We start from the raw sequence: 13,982 nt of genomic DNA, 5'->3' as shown, positions 1-13,982 counted from the left end.
CTTGGCTGTTGAGTTTCTTCAGGTCAAGGAATCATCCAAAAGATTAGCAGAGACAGGTCATGAGAGACCATGAGAGATTTGTTAATCTTACACCACCACCAAAATCATGTACAATAACTCATCTGATGTAAGACATTGCAATGAGTATAACATGTTTTTTATTGCAGCCTGTGACCTTATGCCAGCCTATTGTTGTCATCAGGAAAGCACTTCTAGCTCTTTGCTTGGCACAGCCATAGTGTTGACGTTTAGACACCTCATCATTTCAAAGGGGAAACCCCGCGCGGATCAGGCTTCAACTTTGGATGTGGTTCTAAATTCCATCACATGACCCTCGCTTACTGATCTCTCATACTGATTTATTACTGCTGGACCTTATGTAAAACATAAACTTTATTCAATTATTATTTTTTTTTTGTTCACTTATTTGTATGACAATTTTCACAAAACAGCTTTACAACAAGAAAAACATATTTTTTAAAGGCATATTTAAATGCATACATACGCAAAAGTTATGTGAACCATCCACGTGGTATTTCATATAATCTAGAGACTATATATAACCAATAAATTATTGATTTAAAAATTCTATACAGTTTTGTTTATTAAAGGAGAACTCCGGTCAATTTTTTTGTAAATTTGGAGTGCTGTCAGTACAGAGAACAACGACAAAAATCGGTGTTGCCTACACCGTGTTATCCTCTTTTTAAAATTTGCACCCTGTTGACTTCAATGGGGCAAGTACTAAACCTGCTTTTAGCCTCTTAACATCCTTGATGTGTCATTACAAGTGCACAGAAAATGTGAGTGATTCCTTCAGAGTCAACACGCGGTGAATCTGACTGCAGTAGATGTGAAAGATATGAATAAAAATTATGTTATTTCAGCGCACATCCTGTTTTCGGTCAAAGTCCAAAGTAGTCGATAGGCCTATGTCACACTTCCTGCTTCCGGAACGCGGAGTAGGGATTCAGAACTTCCGGTCAACAGTATTTCTCCATAAGGATTTATATTATCAGCCATAATGTCTAAACCATCCGAGGTAGACTGACCAGGAGCTATGAGGTTGTGAAACGAAGGTTTTTGCTCCTGTAGAAGCTATAAGTTCGTATGAAATCAACCTTGTTTCAAGAAAAACATGTTTTATCCGCGATCTTCTGAAAACAAACTACACTACCCACAATCCTAAGCGTAGCAGCAACGTCTGCTGATTGGTCCAACTCGCTGTTACCATAGAAACGTTTACCTAACTGGCGAACGGCCCGCTGCTGTTGTTGTAGTGCACCGGGTTGCTCTGCGTCAGGACGTAGAAAGCCATAACTCAGCTTTCACGCTTTTCCACTTGAGAGTTTTCATTTACCATCCGAACCACATCGTCATATGTGACTTCAGGCAGGTTGCGGAGAGATTTGGTCCAGCGGTATCTATCGGACTCCGCCATTGTAAAGAGCTAACCGGAAGAGCTGTATCCCTACTAAAAGACGTACTTCCGGTCTTCAATTTTTTCGTGATATAGGCCTATTGTCGAGTTCACGCGCATAGGTTTAGTACGTACGATCATGCGCCCAAACTCGACAATCGACTACTTTGGACTTCGACCGAAAACAGGATGTAAATACAGGTATGTGCGCTGGCTGAATTAACATCATTTTTATTCATATCTTTCACATCTACTGCAGTCAGATTCACCACGTGTTCACTCTGAAGGAATCACTAAGGAAATAAGGAAAAAAAACACCTTTTTACATCTTCTCTATGGTTGCAGCTCCTCTTTTCCCAGTCTGTCAGTAACGCTCTATTCAGTTCCTGTCTCTATGAAGCCCCTCCTTCTGAAAAGCACAATGTGCTCTGATTGGTCAGCTGGATCAGTGTGTTGTGATTGGTCAACCGCTTTGAGCGTGTTTGGGAAATGCCCCGCCCCTTACCATAACCGCTAGTTTCAACAAACTACTAACTAACTCAACCAGGCCCCGCCCCTTTATTTTGCATATGCCTTGGGCGGGAATTATTTAAATGAGGAATATTGTGATGTTTTTTTTCCCGGAAGAAAACTCAAGACTACAATGGAGGCGTTTCAGGGAGTTCAGAAACACTGACACTGATATAGAGAATAACTCCCACTGGAGGGACTTTGTAACTTTGCAGAGCTTTTTCATGCTCAAACAGCAACATTACTCATTAAAGAAAGTTGAACATGTAAACAAGCATAATAGGTCCTCTTTAAAGTAGAAAGCTGTTGGATTAAGCGGTTGGACTCTGAACCGGAATCTCAGTAGTGCTGATTTATCTGGAGGATAATCCTGTGTTTTCCCTCCATTCAGTTCTGGAACCTGTGAATGACTGACCTATTTGTTTTGAGACAAAGCTTTAGCAATCTGGCTCTTTACAGGTTGTACACATGTCTGAAAAGGCATAACCGGCCAGAGCAAAAGCTGGTGTCAGAGTCTGTACCTGCAGAATCTTGTGAGGTTGAGATTGAGTGGCACAAAGTTACACAAGACTGGAGAGCAAAGTCTTCCTCTTTTAACTTTCTGTGTTGCACATGTGATCAATGTTTTAAACATGAGGATGGCACAAGTGTGTTTTAGACTTTGGTAGGTTAAGGAGCTACAAAAGGCCTTGTATATGACTGAGGAAAAGGTGTCTCAGCCCTCACAGGTCTTTCAAAAGGTCTCTTTCATTCAAGGTCCTGGAAACACACCAGCAGAAGATACAACCCTGCTACTGTTCCAGCCTCTGGTCTGCGCTACAGTCATGACATCATTCTGGAAAAGGAAGTAATGGATTTGAAAGTTAGTTCAGGAGAGGCAGATTTAGGTCTACTGCGTATGTGCTTGTCTGACCCATAGAGCATAATTCATATATAAATTAGTCACAGTCCATATGATCTCAAGTTACGTACTTAAAGGTTTTAGGTCTTTGTTACATTATATTGGATCCTTTTTCATGTCGTTAGCTGAATATAGCATATATTCGTATATATCGTATATCGTATAGCATACTTCTCTTAATTTGAGCATGCTATTCCGAATTGTTGACGTCTCCTCTTTTCATCTGGTTTATTAGTCCTGTTGTGTCGTTGGATGTTGTTCATTGTTCTTGTTTAGTCGGTGGTAGATCTGTCTTTTGAGCTTGTTTACCACGCGTTTGCATAAATTCTTCTCATGAATTACTCTTCTCTTTTGTCTTGCTGTTTTAAAGTAGCATAGTTATTTTGTTTGTGAGTTGAACTTGTTTTTGACTGTTCTTGGTTCATCTTTTTCTTTTTTTAATGAACTATCAATGGATTCAAGGTCTTGTCTTGAACTTCATGTGATCATTTTGGGATTTTGGATTTGCATTGGGGTTCACTAGCTTGAAACAGATTTGATTTCATGTGATTGATTTCATTTTTTGCTATTCACACTTGCTAAATATGATTGGATCCCATTCGGACATGCACAAAATTCAGATTTGGACTGATATTCTGAACAATATATTCACAACTCACTTTAGAATTAACATTTACATGTTGACTGAGTGCCACTGTAAAAACAAAACAAAAATGAAGTATTGGTGAACAAATATAAAAGAAAGAAGCAATTTAATAAGCCGAACTATATTTCTGGTGTGGGAAACATTGCTGAGCTTCGTGTTCTCCAGAGCGGAGCGGAAGTGAGGGCCTGAGGTCTTACCAGTCCTGCTGATGTGTGTGTATTTTTAAATTCTCCTAATGTCCCTCAGTGGGCGTTCAGTCTTGGATAACACTGAGCTTTTTGGGTCGTGAGTGAATGTGTCCTGTGAGTGTGTGTATTTATGTGTAAAGAGCTCCGAGTTTTCCCATCTCACCTCACCACATTTGTTGTCTATTTGCACCCATGCGCCAAAGCAAGGCGAGAAGGTGTTTATGTCTTTCAGAAGATTCGCCCCAGCAGTGACATTTGGCCCTCAAAGAAGCGTGTGTGTTTCTCCTGTGAGTCCAGTGACCATGCCCAGCTGCTGTGTGTCATCAGAATCCAGAGCTGGTGGTTTGAGATGCTTATGTATCATCAGTCTGTTTTCGTGTTAATTGCTGGTGTTAGGAGGGGACTCTGTTTGTTCCCCAGAATGATCGATTCTCTCCTGTGAAACGTTTGAAGTTAATCCTGTGAGCTTGCTGTGGGTCACCTGCACTTACATAAGGACTAAACGGATTATAATTTAAGAAATTATATGTGATTAAGTAAAACCGAGCTTGGTCTTGTCATGTCACATGCAGATGTCCATACTGGTTTCTTTCGGTGTGTTCACACTTGTAGTTCAGGTCGCTTGGTTTGTCTGATCTGAACCAAAAAAAAACAAAAAACATTAAGTCCTAGTCCACTTATTGTATACATTGGCATTTTAACCCCAAACCTAAAGGCATAGGGATATATTCACAACCTGATTGGTCGGCTTTTATTATGTATATTTTGTGACAGAACTTACCAAACATCCAGAGCAATGCTGTGTTCTGGGATAAATGCGCTTGTTGTATATGCGTAGCCTACGTATGATGGTATTCTGACCAGCTGAGAACTCGTGAAGAGCTTATAATATGTGTTAAGGAGTCAAAACAGCATCAGGAATCCCTCCGTCACACACACAAACCAAGATCTGCTGCAAGTAGACGCGGTTCTGACGCCTGTACAGAACTGTGAAAAACAGATATGCTTGAGCCTTCTGTGCTTTTTAGGGTCACATCTTGTGGCATCATGTCCTGTTTTTAGTTCGTTTACATATCTTTGGCCTGTTTTGCGTTCATATTTCAGTTGAGCCGCACCAGAGTTTGTTTGGAAGTGGACAGAGACTCATCTTTTCAGCATCTCGGTCCACTTGTTTAGAGCACCAGGGCGTTCACACTTATTCAAATGAACTGCACTAACAGAGCAATCGCACCAGGGTTTGTTTTAATTGAACCAAACCTGCCAAGTGTGAACACACACTTTAATTAAGGGTGCATGTAGTTCAGTAGTCAGGGCACTGATCAGGGAGTCTGCTTTTTAAGAGCCCTCTCAATCGCAAAATCCTTCCAGTGCATTGAAACGTTTGCTCCCTAAAAAGTCCCACAATGCACAGTGAAAACCAAGGAGCATCGTAGTGAGCCAGGGTCCTTACCAGTGCCTGAATTCATGTACACGATATACTGATTCACAACATAGGAAGCTAGGGAGTTGATGGAGATGCACCTTAACTCTCCGCCACCATCTTATTTTTATTATGGTTTTTAGTTGCCAGCCAGCGCCAGTTTTTAATCACATTCACAAAACTTTCATGCCCCCTAGAATATTTTGTTCTATGAATATGTAAAAAGTCAGTATATCAAAAGAACAGAGCGTTTGCTTTTAAACAACAACAAAAACACATTAGCTTAACTTGAGCGTAATATCCACTCCTCATGCGCAGCATCTGAAACCGAATACTTCCCTACTATATAGTATGCGGAAAACAGTACGCCAACAGAGTAGTATGTCCGAACACATAGGATTCGAAAAACAGTAGGTGAAAAATACCCGATGAACTACTACTTCTGGTGAGATTATGAAGTGAACCATTGATGGACACTTTACTATCCCATGAGGCCTCGGGAGAGGATTTGTGAATGACAGTGAAGCAACGCAACTGACGCTGGTAGGTCACATGATGTAGTTGATGGAACTACATCAAATGTAGTTCCTACTCATTTCAAACTCATCGTTGACTCAGATCTTCTTCTTCGGTTGTTTTTGGAGACTGAGATGTTGTACTATTTCGGAAGATCCGTAACATTGCCACCCTCAGTATAACAGTGAAAACACGAGTTACCGGGGAAAACGTGTCCCTAGCGGGGAAATAGTTAATCAGTACGGGCTTTAAAATTATCAAGGATGAACACAACTGCACCCTTGATATTCATTACATTTTCATTGCTTCTATTATAATTTATTTATGATTGCATTTACATTAATGCATTTGGCAGACGTGTAAATGTTGTCAGATCATGCATTTTCTGGAATCGAACCCTTACCGTTGCTAGCGCCACGCTCTACTGTTTGAGCTACAGGAATGCTGTAAGTGTGTAGACTATCTGAGATTCTGAGAAATGTCTGAACCCTAACTATCAGAGTAGACTTTTACTCAGCTTCTTTGCAGACAAAATGGATGGATAAGTTATTAATGACTTTAATTCATTTGTTTATATTCATGTTTTGTTTTTTTATCCTCGCTCATTTGCACACAACATTTTTGCTGTGTTCACCCCACAGCTTGGGAATGTGCATTGAAATGTCATTAAGTTTAAGATCAAAACATGCAAAAGAAATGTTGCACAGGAGTGCTTGCAGGGAATAAAGCTGGGCTTAAGAGGACTAATGCATTCCACGGTTGCTCTAAAGCATTGCATATAGCAGAAGCCGAAGCCATTAGGACGGTCTGCAAAAAATCACATAAACTAATGCAAGGTATTGATTGTTGATGTCCCTTTTCTCTGCTCCATCATCAACCATCAACACCGCACGACTTAAGCATTAATTCTCAAACTTTTGTAAGCATAGTTTAGCGTTTAGTGATTCGAGACTACTATTCTTATTTTACCATTGTCCGGTAGGTGACACATGCAGACAATACTGGCATTTAGTGAGGCACATGTGCAGAGCTTATAATACTGTACAGCACATCCCCAGCACCTGTTCAAGAGGGTTAATCTTGGCCTTGACATCAACAAAATGGCCTTTTGATTGATTCTCTTGATATGACTGAGTGCATGTTTACACAGAAGCACATTGATCCAGTATGAAGTTGTATATGTTTGATGATTCCACACAGTGCATGTGCGAATTATGCTACAACTTCGGGTGGGTACTATTTATTTTATTTATTTTTTAGGGGTGCAATAAAATTTGTTAGGTTTGTTGAGGGATAACAGAAAACTGAATCCGTTCAGCTAAATTTGGTGGCAGTGCCATCCATCCATCCCTCCCTCTCCTCGCGTGTGTCCTGCTCTCACTTTCTCATCCTCGCGCTCCGCGCAGCACGTGCAGGTTACGCACTCTCTCAGTCCACATCGATGAACGTCTTGGACTCTATAATATGTCACGGACTTTTGGGACAATCTTGAAATGACCGAAATACAGGAACGACTTTGAATTCATCTCACACGGACCCGCTCCGCTCCTCCCCAAAGAACCGAAATGAGCGTCGCGCGCCGGAGGGGGAAAACCGGGCATGTCGTTTACTTCTAAACATTTCTGCTTTGTGCTTAGACAGTATTTGTCAGGAAAACTTGAGTTATGGAATGCGTTCGGATTTTTTTGTGCTGCAAGGGTGTGTTCCGAAACTTTTGAGTAGCCTAGCTTAATTGATACGCACGTTAGTGTCTCACCATGAAGTGCTCATGTTACGATTTAAGATGATAATTCAGATTAAATATTCATATCAATGTGGAGTCATGGCTGTATGGCCGTATCTTTGATTAGTAATAGCAACTTAAATTAACTAATAACATGCAGACGCGCTCTATGAGGCTTTTCAACTGTATCACCTGAACAAGCCACTTTTGTTCACTTGCCGGTTATTAGAACGAGCTTGCTGTCTTTTAAAGGGATACGATGTTTTTACGTTTAATTAGTAATAGTGTTACATGCCCTGATGCTAATTTTGTATTATTTTTCTGATTACAACAATCACTTTTGTTTAGAAAAATATTTGATAGAGTAAGTTTTGCTGTCTGCTAAATCAATTATCGGTTGTTTAACATCTGGTTTAGCGATAAATTTTAAAAATAGCGTGCAACAACGACATTACCGGGAACAGGAAACAAAAGTGTCTACAGGTAAATTAATATTTTTTTTTATTATTGTTGTTTTCATAAATTATAAAAATTGTATGTAAAATACATTAATTCTTAAGTGCGATGTGTTGATATTGTTTGTCAAGATTAGTGAAGAATTTAGAATTTAAAGAAGAATTAAAGAGAATGATGAGTTAACGATATTCTTTGCAACTAAACAAACAACATTATTATTAAATTCACAGTCTAGTATATTATTAATAATGCATTAATTTGGATTATATTCCCAATAATAAGCAAGTGTTTTTATTATTGTAGTATGATAATAATTTAGCTATTATTGTGTAAAACATCAAAAATTGGTTCTGAATATCAGCTGTAGGACACTTAATACAAATAATCATTATCGGTTGTTAAACTGTATCGGTCGATCTCTGCTGTATATGGTGCACTAGTTTGCTTGTGTAAACACAATAATGTTGGGTAGTCCTTCCAATAACGGAGGCATTAGGATGCTGGCCCCCCCTTCACCCAACGATGACAGGCGGGTTGAGTTTGTGGCTCTCGCGGCTGTTCATACGGAAAGAAGCGAGCCGTCCAGCCCAGAGCGAGGACACCCCTCTCACCGCACCGGCTTACTGGGCACGCCACTGCCAGCGCCACCGGGCCCGAGGGCGACCCCTTCTGCCTCCAGCAAACGCTACAGAAAGTTACAGAACTGCCTGTACAACGTGCTCGAGAGACCCAGAGGATGGGCGTTCATCTATCACGCCTTCATGTAAGTCACCCACAATCAAACTGTTGGTTTTGAGATGCACGTTTTTGTTTTACAAAGTCTTAAAGGGATAGTTCACCCAAAAATGAAAATTCTGTCAATTACTCGCCCTCATGTCGTTCCAAACCTGCAAGACTTTCATTCAACAACGAAATTAAGATATTTTTGATAAAATCTGAGAGCTTCCTGTCCCTCCATTGACAGCTAGGCAACTACCACTTTGATGCTTCAAAAAGAGATCGTAAAACTAATCTATATGAATTGAACGGTTTAGTCCAAATTTTCTGAAGAGACATGACCGCTTTTTATGATGAACAGATTTAATTTAGGCTTTTATTCACATATAAACATTCATCAACTCGCACATCAGTTGTGGAAAATGGAAGATCAACCATGTTCGCTTGACGTGCGAGAACCAATGAGGTTCATTCTAGTGTTACGCATCACGTTTGAGCTTCGGCAAGAACCAATGAGGTTTGTTCTCGTGCATCAAGCAGGTTCGGTTGAGCATTTGTGTTGTGAAGATGAACGAAAGTCTTACGGGTTTGGAACGACATGAGAGTGAGTACTTAATGACAGCATTTTCATTTTTGTGTGAACTATCCCTTTAAGCTAAGCAAGAAGCATGTTGATAAATGACCTCAGAGAAACTGTTAATGACTGTAAAGTAATTTGCGCAAACAAATGGCCCACCTGCCATGAGCTCACCTGGAGTCAGTGACGGTCTCTGATTCTGAACAAGCTGAGTCGGGATATTTTCCTATTAGGTGACCCTTCCAATAGACCATATCATTTCAACATCAGCCAAGATTGATTTTCATCTCTCACAATTGGATTAAATTCCCATGCTGCATTCTTTCAACAAATCAAGTTTGCTTCGTTTGACATTTACAGATGCGTTGTATCCTTGGTTGAAACCGTAAAATGCCTTGGGATGCTCCAGTCCAGCACATTATTATTAAATGTTTTATTCATTGTTGCTGATTGTGTTGCCAACTAAAAGGGCCGAGTATATAGAGCAAGAGCTCAGCCATAACTGTGACATTTGTGTATTCAGAGTTAGTTATTAGCCCACTTCTCTTTGGTTGAGGGTCCCAGCTGGACCCTATTCTGAAATAATCCACTATATCATTGTGTTTGACTGGTCAGAAGCTGTTTCCCGCGGGTAGGCACGTCAGATAGGTTGTTAATGGATGTCTGTGACTATGACTAATTTTAGGATGCCACAAAAAAAGATTTTTTTTTTTTTTTAAAATTAGTGTTGACCAGTGTGTATCATTGTGAAATTCAGATGTATTTCTTTTCTGTAGTGTGCTTTCTTTTTAAGAAGGCGTTTTTGACCACTATAGTACATTGTTTTCATCCTCTCAATAAGTAATAAATCCATAGTGAGAGCCATTAAAGCGGAGAGATAGACATCAGCTCCACTGCCTTACAGTTTGAGAGCATAAGAGAGCTTATCAGAGTCTCTCATACCTCCGCCTGTCACTCATCTCCCTCACTCCAAAGCACAACACAGGCCAAATCACAATTATTTCACTGATCTCCTAATGAGTGCTTTTTTTATTCAAGCCCAATCCAATTACAAATTCCAAAATAACTCGTAAGCGCACAGTTTCACGGAAAACAACTCAAGCTTGATTACATTTTTTTTTAAAGGGACAGTTCACCCAAAAATGAAAATTCTGTCATCATTTACACACATAAGTTGATATTTTGAAGAATGTGGGTAACAAAACAGTTGACGGTAGCCATTGACTTCCACAGTATGGAAGAAAATTCAATGGAAGTCAATGTTAGTAACTGTTTTGTTACCCACATTCTTCAAAATATCAACTTATGTGTGTAAATGATGACAGAATTTTCATTTTTGGGTGAACTATCCCTTTAAAGTAAACCTGATTTGCTAAAATAAAAAAAAATAAAAAAAAATCACATTTACTATTGAAACATGACGTATTTCCAGGTGAAACAGGATATTCGGTGAGGAAAAACTTTTGGGTGGGAGTTGATTTGTCCAGCGTGATTAGCATGTGTAAAGCGGGCGTTGAATATCAGAACCAGACAGAATGTGATTTTCCTAAAGCAATGCTTAAATTAATAAAGCGTGGCCTAAGTGAGTTCAGGAGAAATATTTTAAAAGGAGAACAAGTTATTACAGTACAGTTTAAGAGTAAAAAATTGTTTGCAATGTCATACACTGTAAGACCACGAAAAAAAAAAGTAAAGTAAAGTGTGGTCTAAGTGAGTTCAAGAGAAACATTTTAAAAGAAGAAGTTATTACAGTACAGTTTAAGAGTACAAATTTATTTGCAATGTCATACACTGTAAGACCACGAAAAAAAAGTAAAGTGTGGTCTAAGTGAGTTCAGGAGAAAAGGAAACATTTTAAAAGAAGTTATTACAGTACAGTTTAAGAGTAAACAATTATTTGCAATGTCATACACTGTAAGACCACGAAAATCTTTTTAGAAAAAAAGTGTAAAAGATAAATTGTGAGAAATCCGAAATAGTATAGGTGCAGTTCTTTTAAAAAAAAGGTCTTGAATATTTTCTCAAGAATTGTTTTTTCTTCTTAATAAAATGAAAGGCTTCAACATTTTGTGTGATTGTATATTATCCTACTCATGAGGCTGACTTGTCTAATAAAACAAAACTTTACACTGGTAAATCTCACCCCTTTTTTTTTTTTTTTTTTAAGTAGGAAGTACCAGACAGTCATTTTTAAAAGTATGTATGTGATGTGTGATAGTGAAATTACATTGACTTTCATAGGAGAATTTGCATGCTGATAAAAGGAAAATCTTGTAGTAGTAATATGTTTTATGTAACTAACTACTATTCTTTTGTAAATCTCATAGGGTTTTAAGACTGTTCTTAAAGTCCCCCTGTGGTGAAAATTAAGCTTTTAATGTTGTTTATATGTCTATGTGGTGTTTTTAATATGCTTTAAGACAAACCATGTTCAAATTCATTAGTCGACACCATTCCTGAGTATTTTCTCCTTAAAACTGCAGTGAACCAAAGACAGTCTCAAAAACACGCTTTGAAATCGCTGGTGTTTCTGACGTCACAAACTACCTTGTAACCAATCTCTGAGCTGGAGTGAGAGAGTGGAGGCGGGGCTCATTTGCATATTCATAGAACTTGTATACTAAATGAGGCAAGGGTGTAGAGTTACATTCAAGCTATTCTAAGGCATGAAGATTTTTTTTTCAAGGAAAAAACATTTAAATATGTCATTTTGGTGATCAAAGAAGAGTTTTAAGGAAATTGTTGACTACAGTAGGACTTTAAAGGAGATTATCCTAAGTTTAAAAAGTTATTTATTATTATTTTTAAAAAGCTTTTTAAGATTTTTAATAAGATTTGTTCTGCTCTGTCTTAAGAAGTATTTTTGTAAACACAAAATATGCTTAACTTTTTATTGAAGTTATCCATCTTATTTTTCAACGCGGAAGTAAGGTGTTTTACGTGAATGTGCGCGACTTCTGATTTATTAGCCGCTATAGGGAAATAATAATAAGAATATATCAACGTGCAGTAAACTGTAAAACTGTTTTCTACAAACCAGCGTTTTCATAATTAAGACATTACATTAAAATAATATGGTATAAGAAATACCAGTTTGCAATATCAAACGGCTAAAAATAACTGGAAGTGAATAATACCGGAAACCAGACACGTACTGTCTGTCCTCTTACCTGAAAAATAAGGCAGATAGAATAATCAGAAATAGCAGTTACTTATTTTAATTTTAAGAATGCTTTGTGAATCCGAACCCAGAAATGTTTTAAGTACATAAATATGGTCAATTTTGATTTCAAGTTGGGTTTAATTGACACAGATTTTTGGTTTGAAAGTTTGAAGGTCACTAAAGTTCCCTTAGACTATTCTCAACAACTGCTTCTGTAAGAGTTACGTCAAGTACCATTATGCCTATTCATATCATAGCCTCTAAATGTGTCGAGTCTCAGCTTTGGTCAACCTGATGGAAGACCCTTTCTCCATGAAGAGAAGCTGTCTGGTCTGGCGTGTTTCACCCCAGTGTAGTTTAAACAAGTATAGCAGTCTCTAAGCCACTGCCACCATTTGTTTACACCATCTATGCTGAGCACTCTCTCTCTCTTCCTCTCTCTCTTTCTCTCTCTCTCACACTCATACAGAGGACAAATATATAAGGTCATTTTAAAGGGGTCCTATTATGCTTTTTCAAATATTCACCTTTCCTTAGTGTGTAATGTTGCTGTTTGAGCATGAAAAAGGTCTGCAGTGTTGCAAAGGCACAGAGACACTCCAAAGGCAGTGATTCTCTATATCAGTGTCAGTGTTTCTGAACTCCCTGAAACGCCTCCATTGTAGTCTTGAGTTTTCTTCCGGGAACGAACACGTCACAATATTCCTCATTTATAATAATTCCAGTCCAAGGCATATGCAAAATAAAGAGGCGGGTCTGGTTGAGTTAGTTAGTAGTGTGTTGAAACTGGCGGTTATGGTACGCGGTTGACCAATCACAACACACTGATCCAGCCGACCAATCAGAGCAGAGTGTGCTTTTCAGAAGGAGGGGCTTCATAGAGACAGGAACTAAACAGAGCGTTACTGACAGACTGGGAAGAGAGGAGCTGCAACAGTGGAGAATATGGGAAAAAGAAGGTGTTATTTAACCATTCAAGCATGGAAACCAATTCTAGTACAGCTTAAAGGTCCCATATTGTCGCCTTTCTGAAGTTTTATTTTAGGTTTTGATGTCCTTAAGAATATATATTTGCGGTATAAGTACCAAAAACCATCTCAATATATTTTTACAGCTCCTTTCTCAGGAGCTCTGCCAACAACCTGTCTACTTAATATTCATGAGCCTCTCTTCTGATTGGCCTGTTGTTTTCTGGTGGGTGTGGTGACTGAAGGCGGTGACTGAGTAGTTCTGACATCACATTTATACGGAAGTCACAACGGCTTGTGAAAAGGCACAGCTACTTTATGCAGGCTGTGTGCATTTGTCTGTGGATTGACTGTTTTGAAACTTATATGGTAGTTTCACAGCCCCTAGACCTCTGTTATCATGAAAAAAGCCATGAAATTTCAGTTTTGACAATATGGGACCTTTAAAAACAAAATCAAGACTCTAATAGGTCTCCTTTAATATACAGTACAGGTAAATTTACCAAATTGGACATTTTTACCAGTTCATAATGCCATCTCAATGGCCATATTTTTTGTTTTTCTTCAGGTTTATAGATCAAATAGTACTCTTAATGGTGGGGATGTACTTTCTAGGTGTCAACCTAGTGGAAAGTGAATATTTTCCAAAATTATATTTTACATTTACAATATTTTTCACTGTATAAATGGGCCTTTATGCATGAAAATATATAGCAGCCTTTACATTTCAGGGAGATAGTTGGGGGTCCAAAGCATCAAAAAAACTTTCTTATACAA

The 13,982-nt window shown here is 38.6% G+C and overlaps 1 protein-coding gene across 4 annotated transcripts in view; it reads left to right on the top strand.

The window, feature by feature from the left end:
- Positions 1-7,230: 7,230 nt before the first annotated feature.
- Positions 7,231-13,982, top strand: part of kcnq4 (potassium voltage-gated channel subfamily Q member 4) — a 58,701-nt gene continuing 51,949 nt past the window's right edge. For 2 of the 4 annotated variants that reach the window (XM_079880107.1, XM_079880106.1), the window contains exon 1: positions 8,140-8,543. In XM_079880107.1, coding sequence (XP_079736233.1) covers positions 8,242-8,543 — 302 coding nt within the window. In that variant the 5' untranslated portion in view covers positions 8,140-8,241. Of the gene's footprint in view, positions 7,808-8,139; positions 8,544-13,982 lie in introns of those variants that run through there. The other 2 variants (XM_079880109.1, XM_079880108.1) reach the window with 2 other exon arrangements.

The sequence above is a fragment of the Squalius cephalus genome, assembly GCF_949319135.1.
Source record: "Squalius cephalus genome assembly, chromosome: 8".
Lineage (NCBI taxonomy): Eukaryota > Metazoa > Chordata > Actinopteri > Cypriniformes > Leuciscidae > Squalius > Squalius cephalus.
The sequence above is the reverse complement of the archived record's forward strand: the minus strand, read 5'-3'. Positions and strand labels throughout refer to the sequence as shown.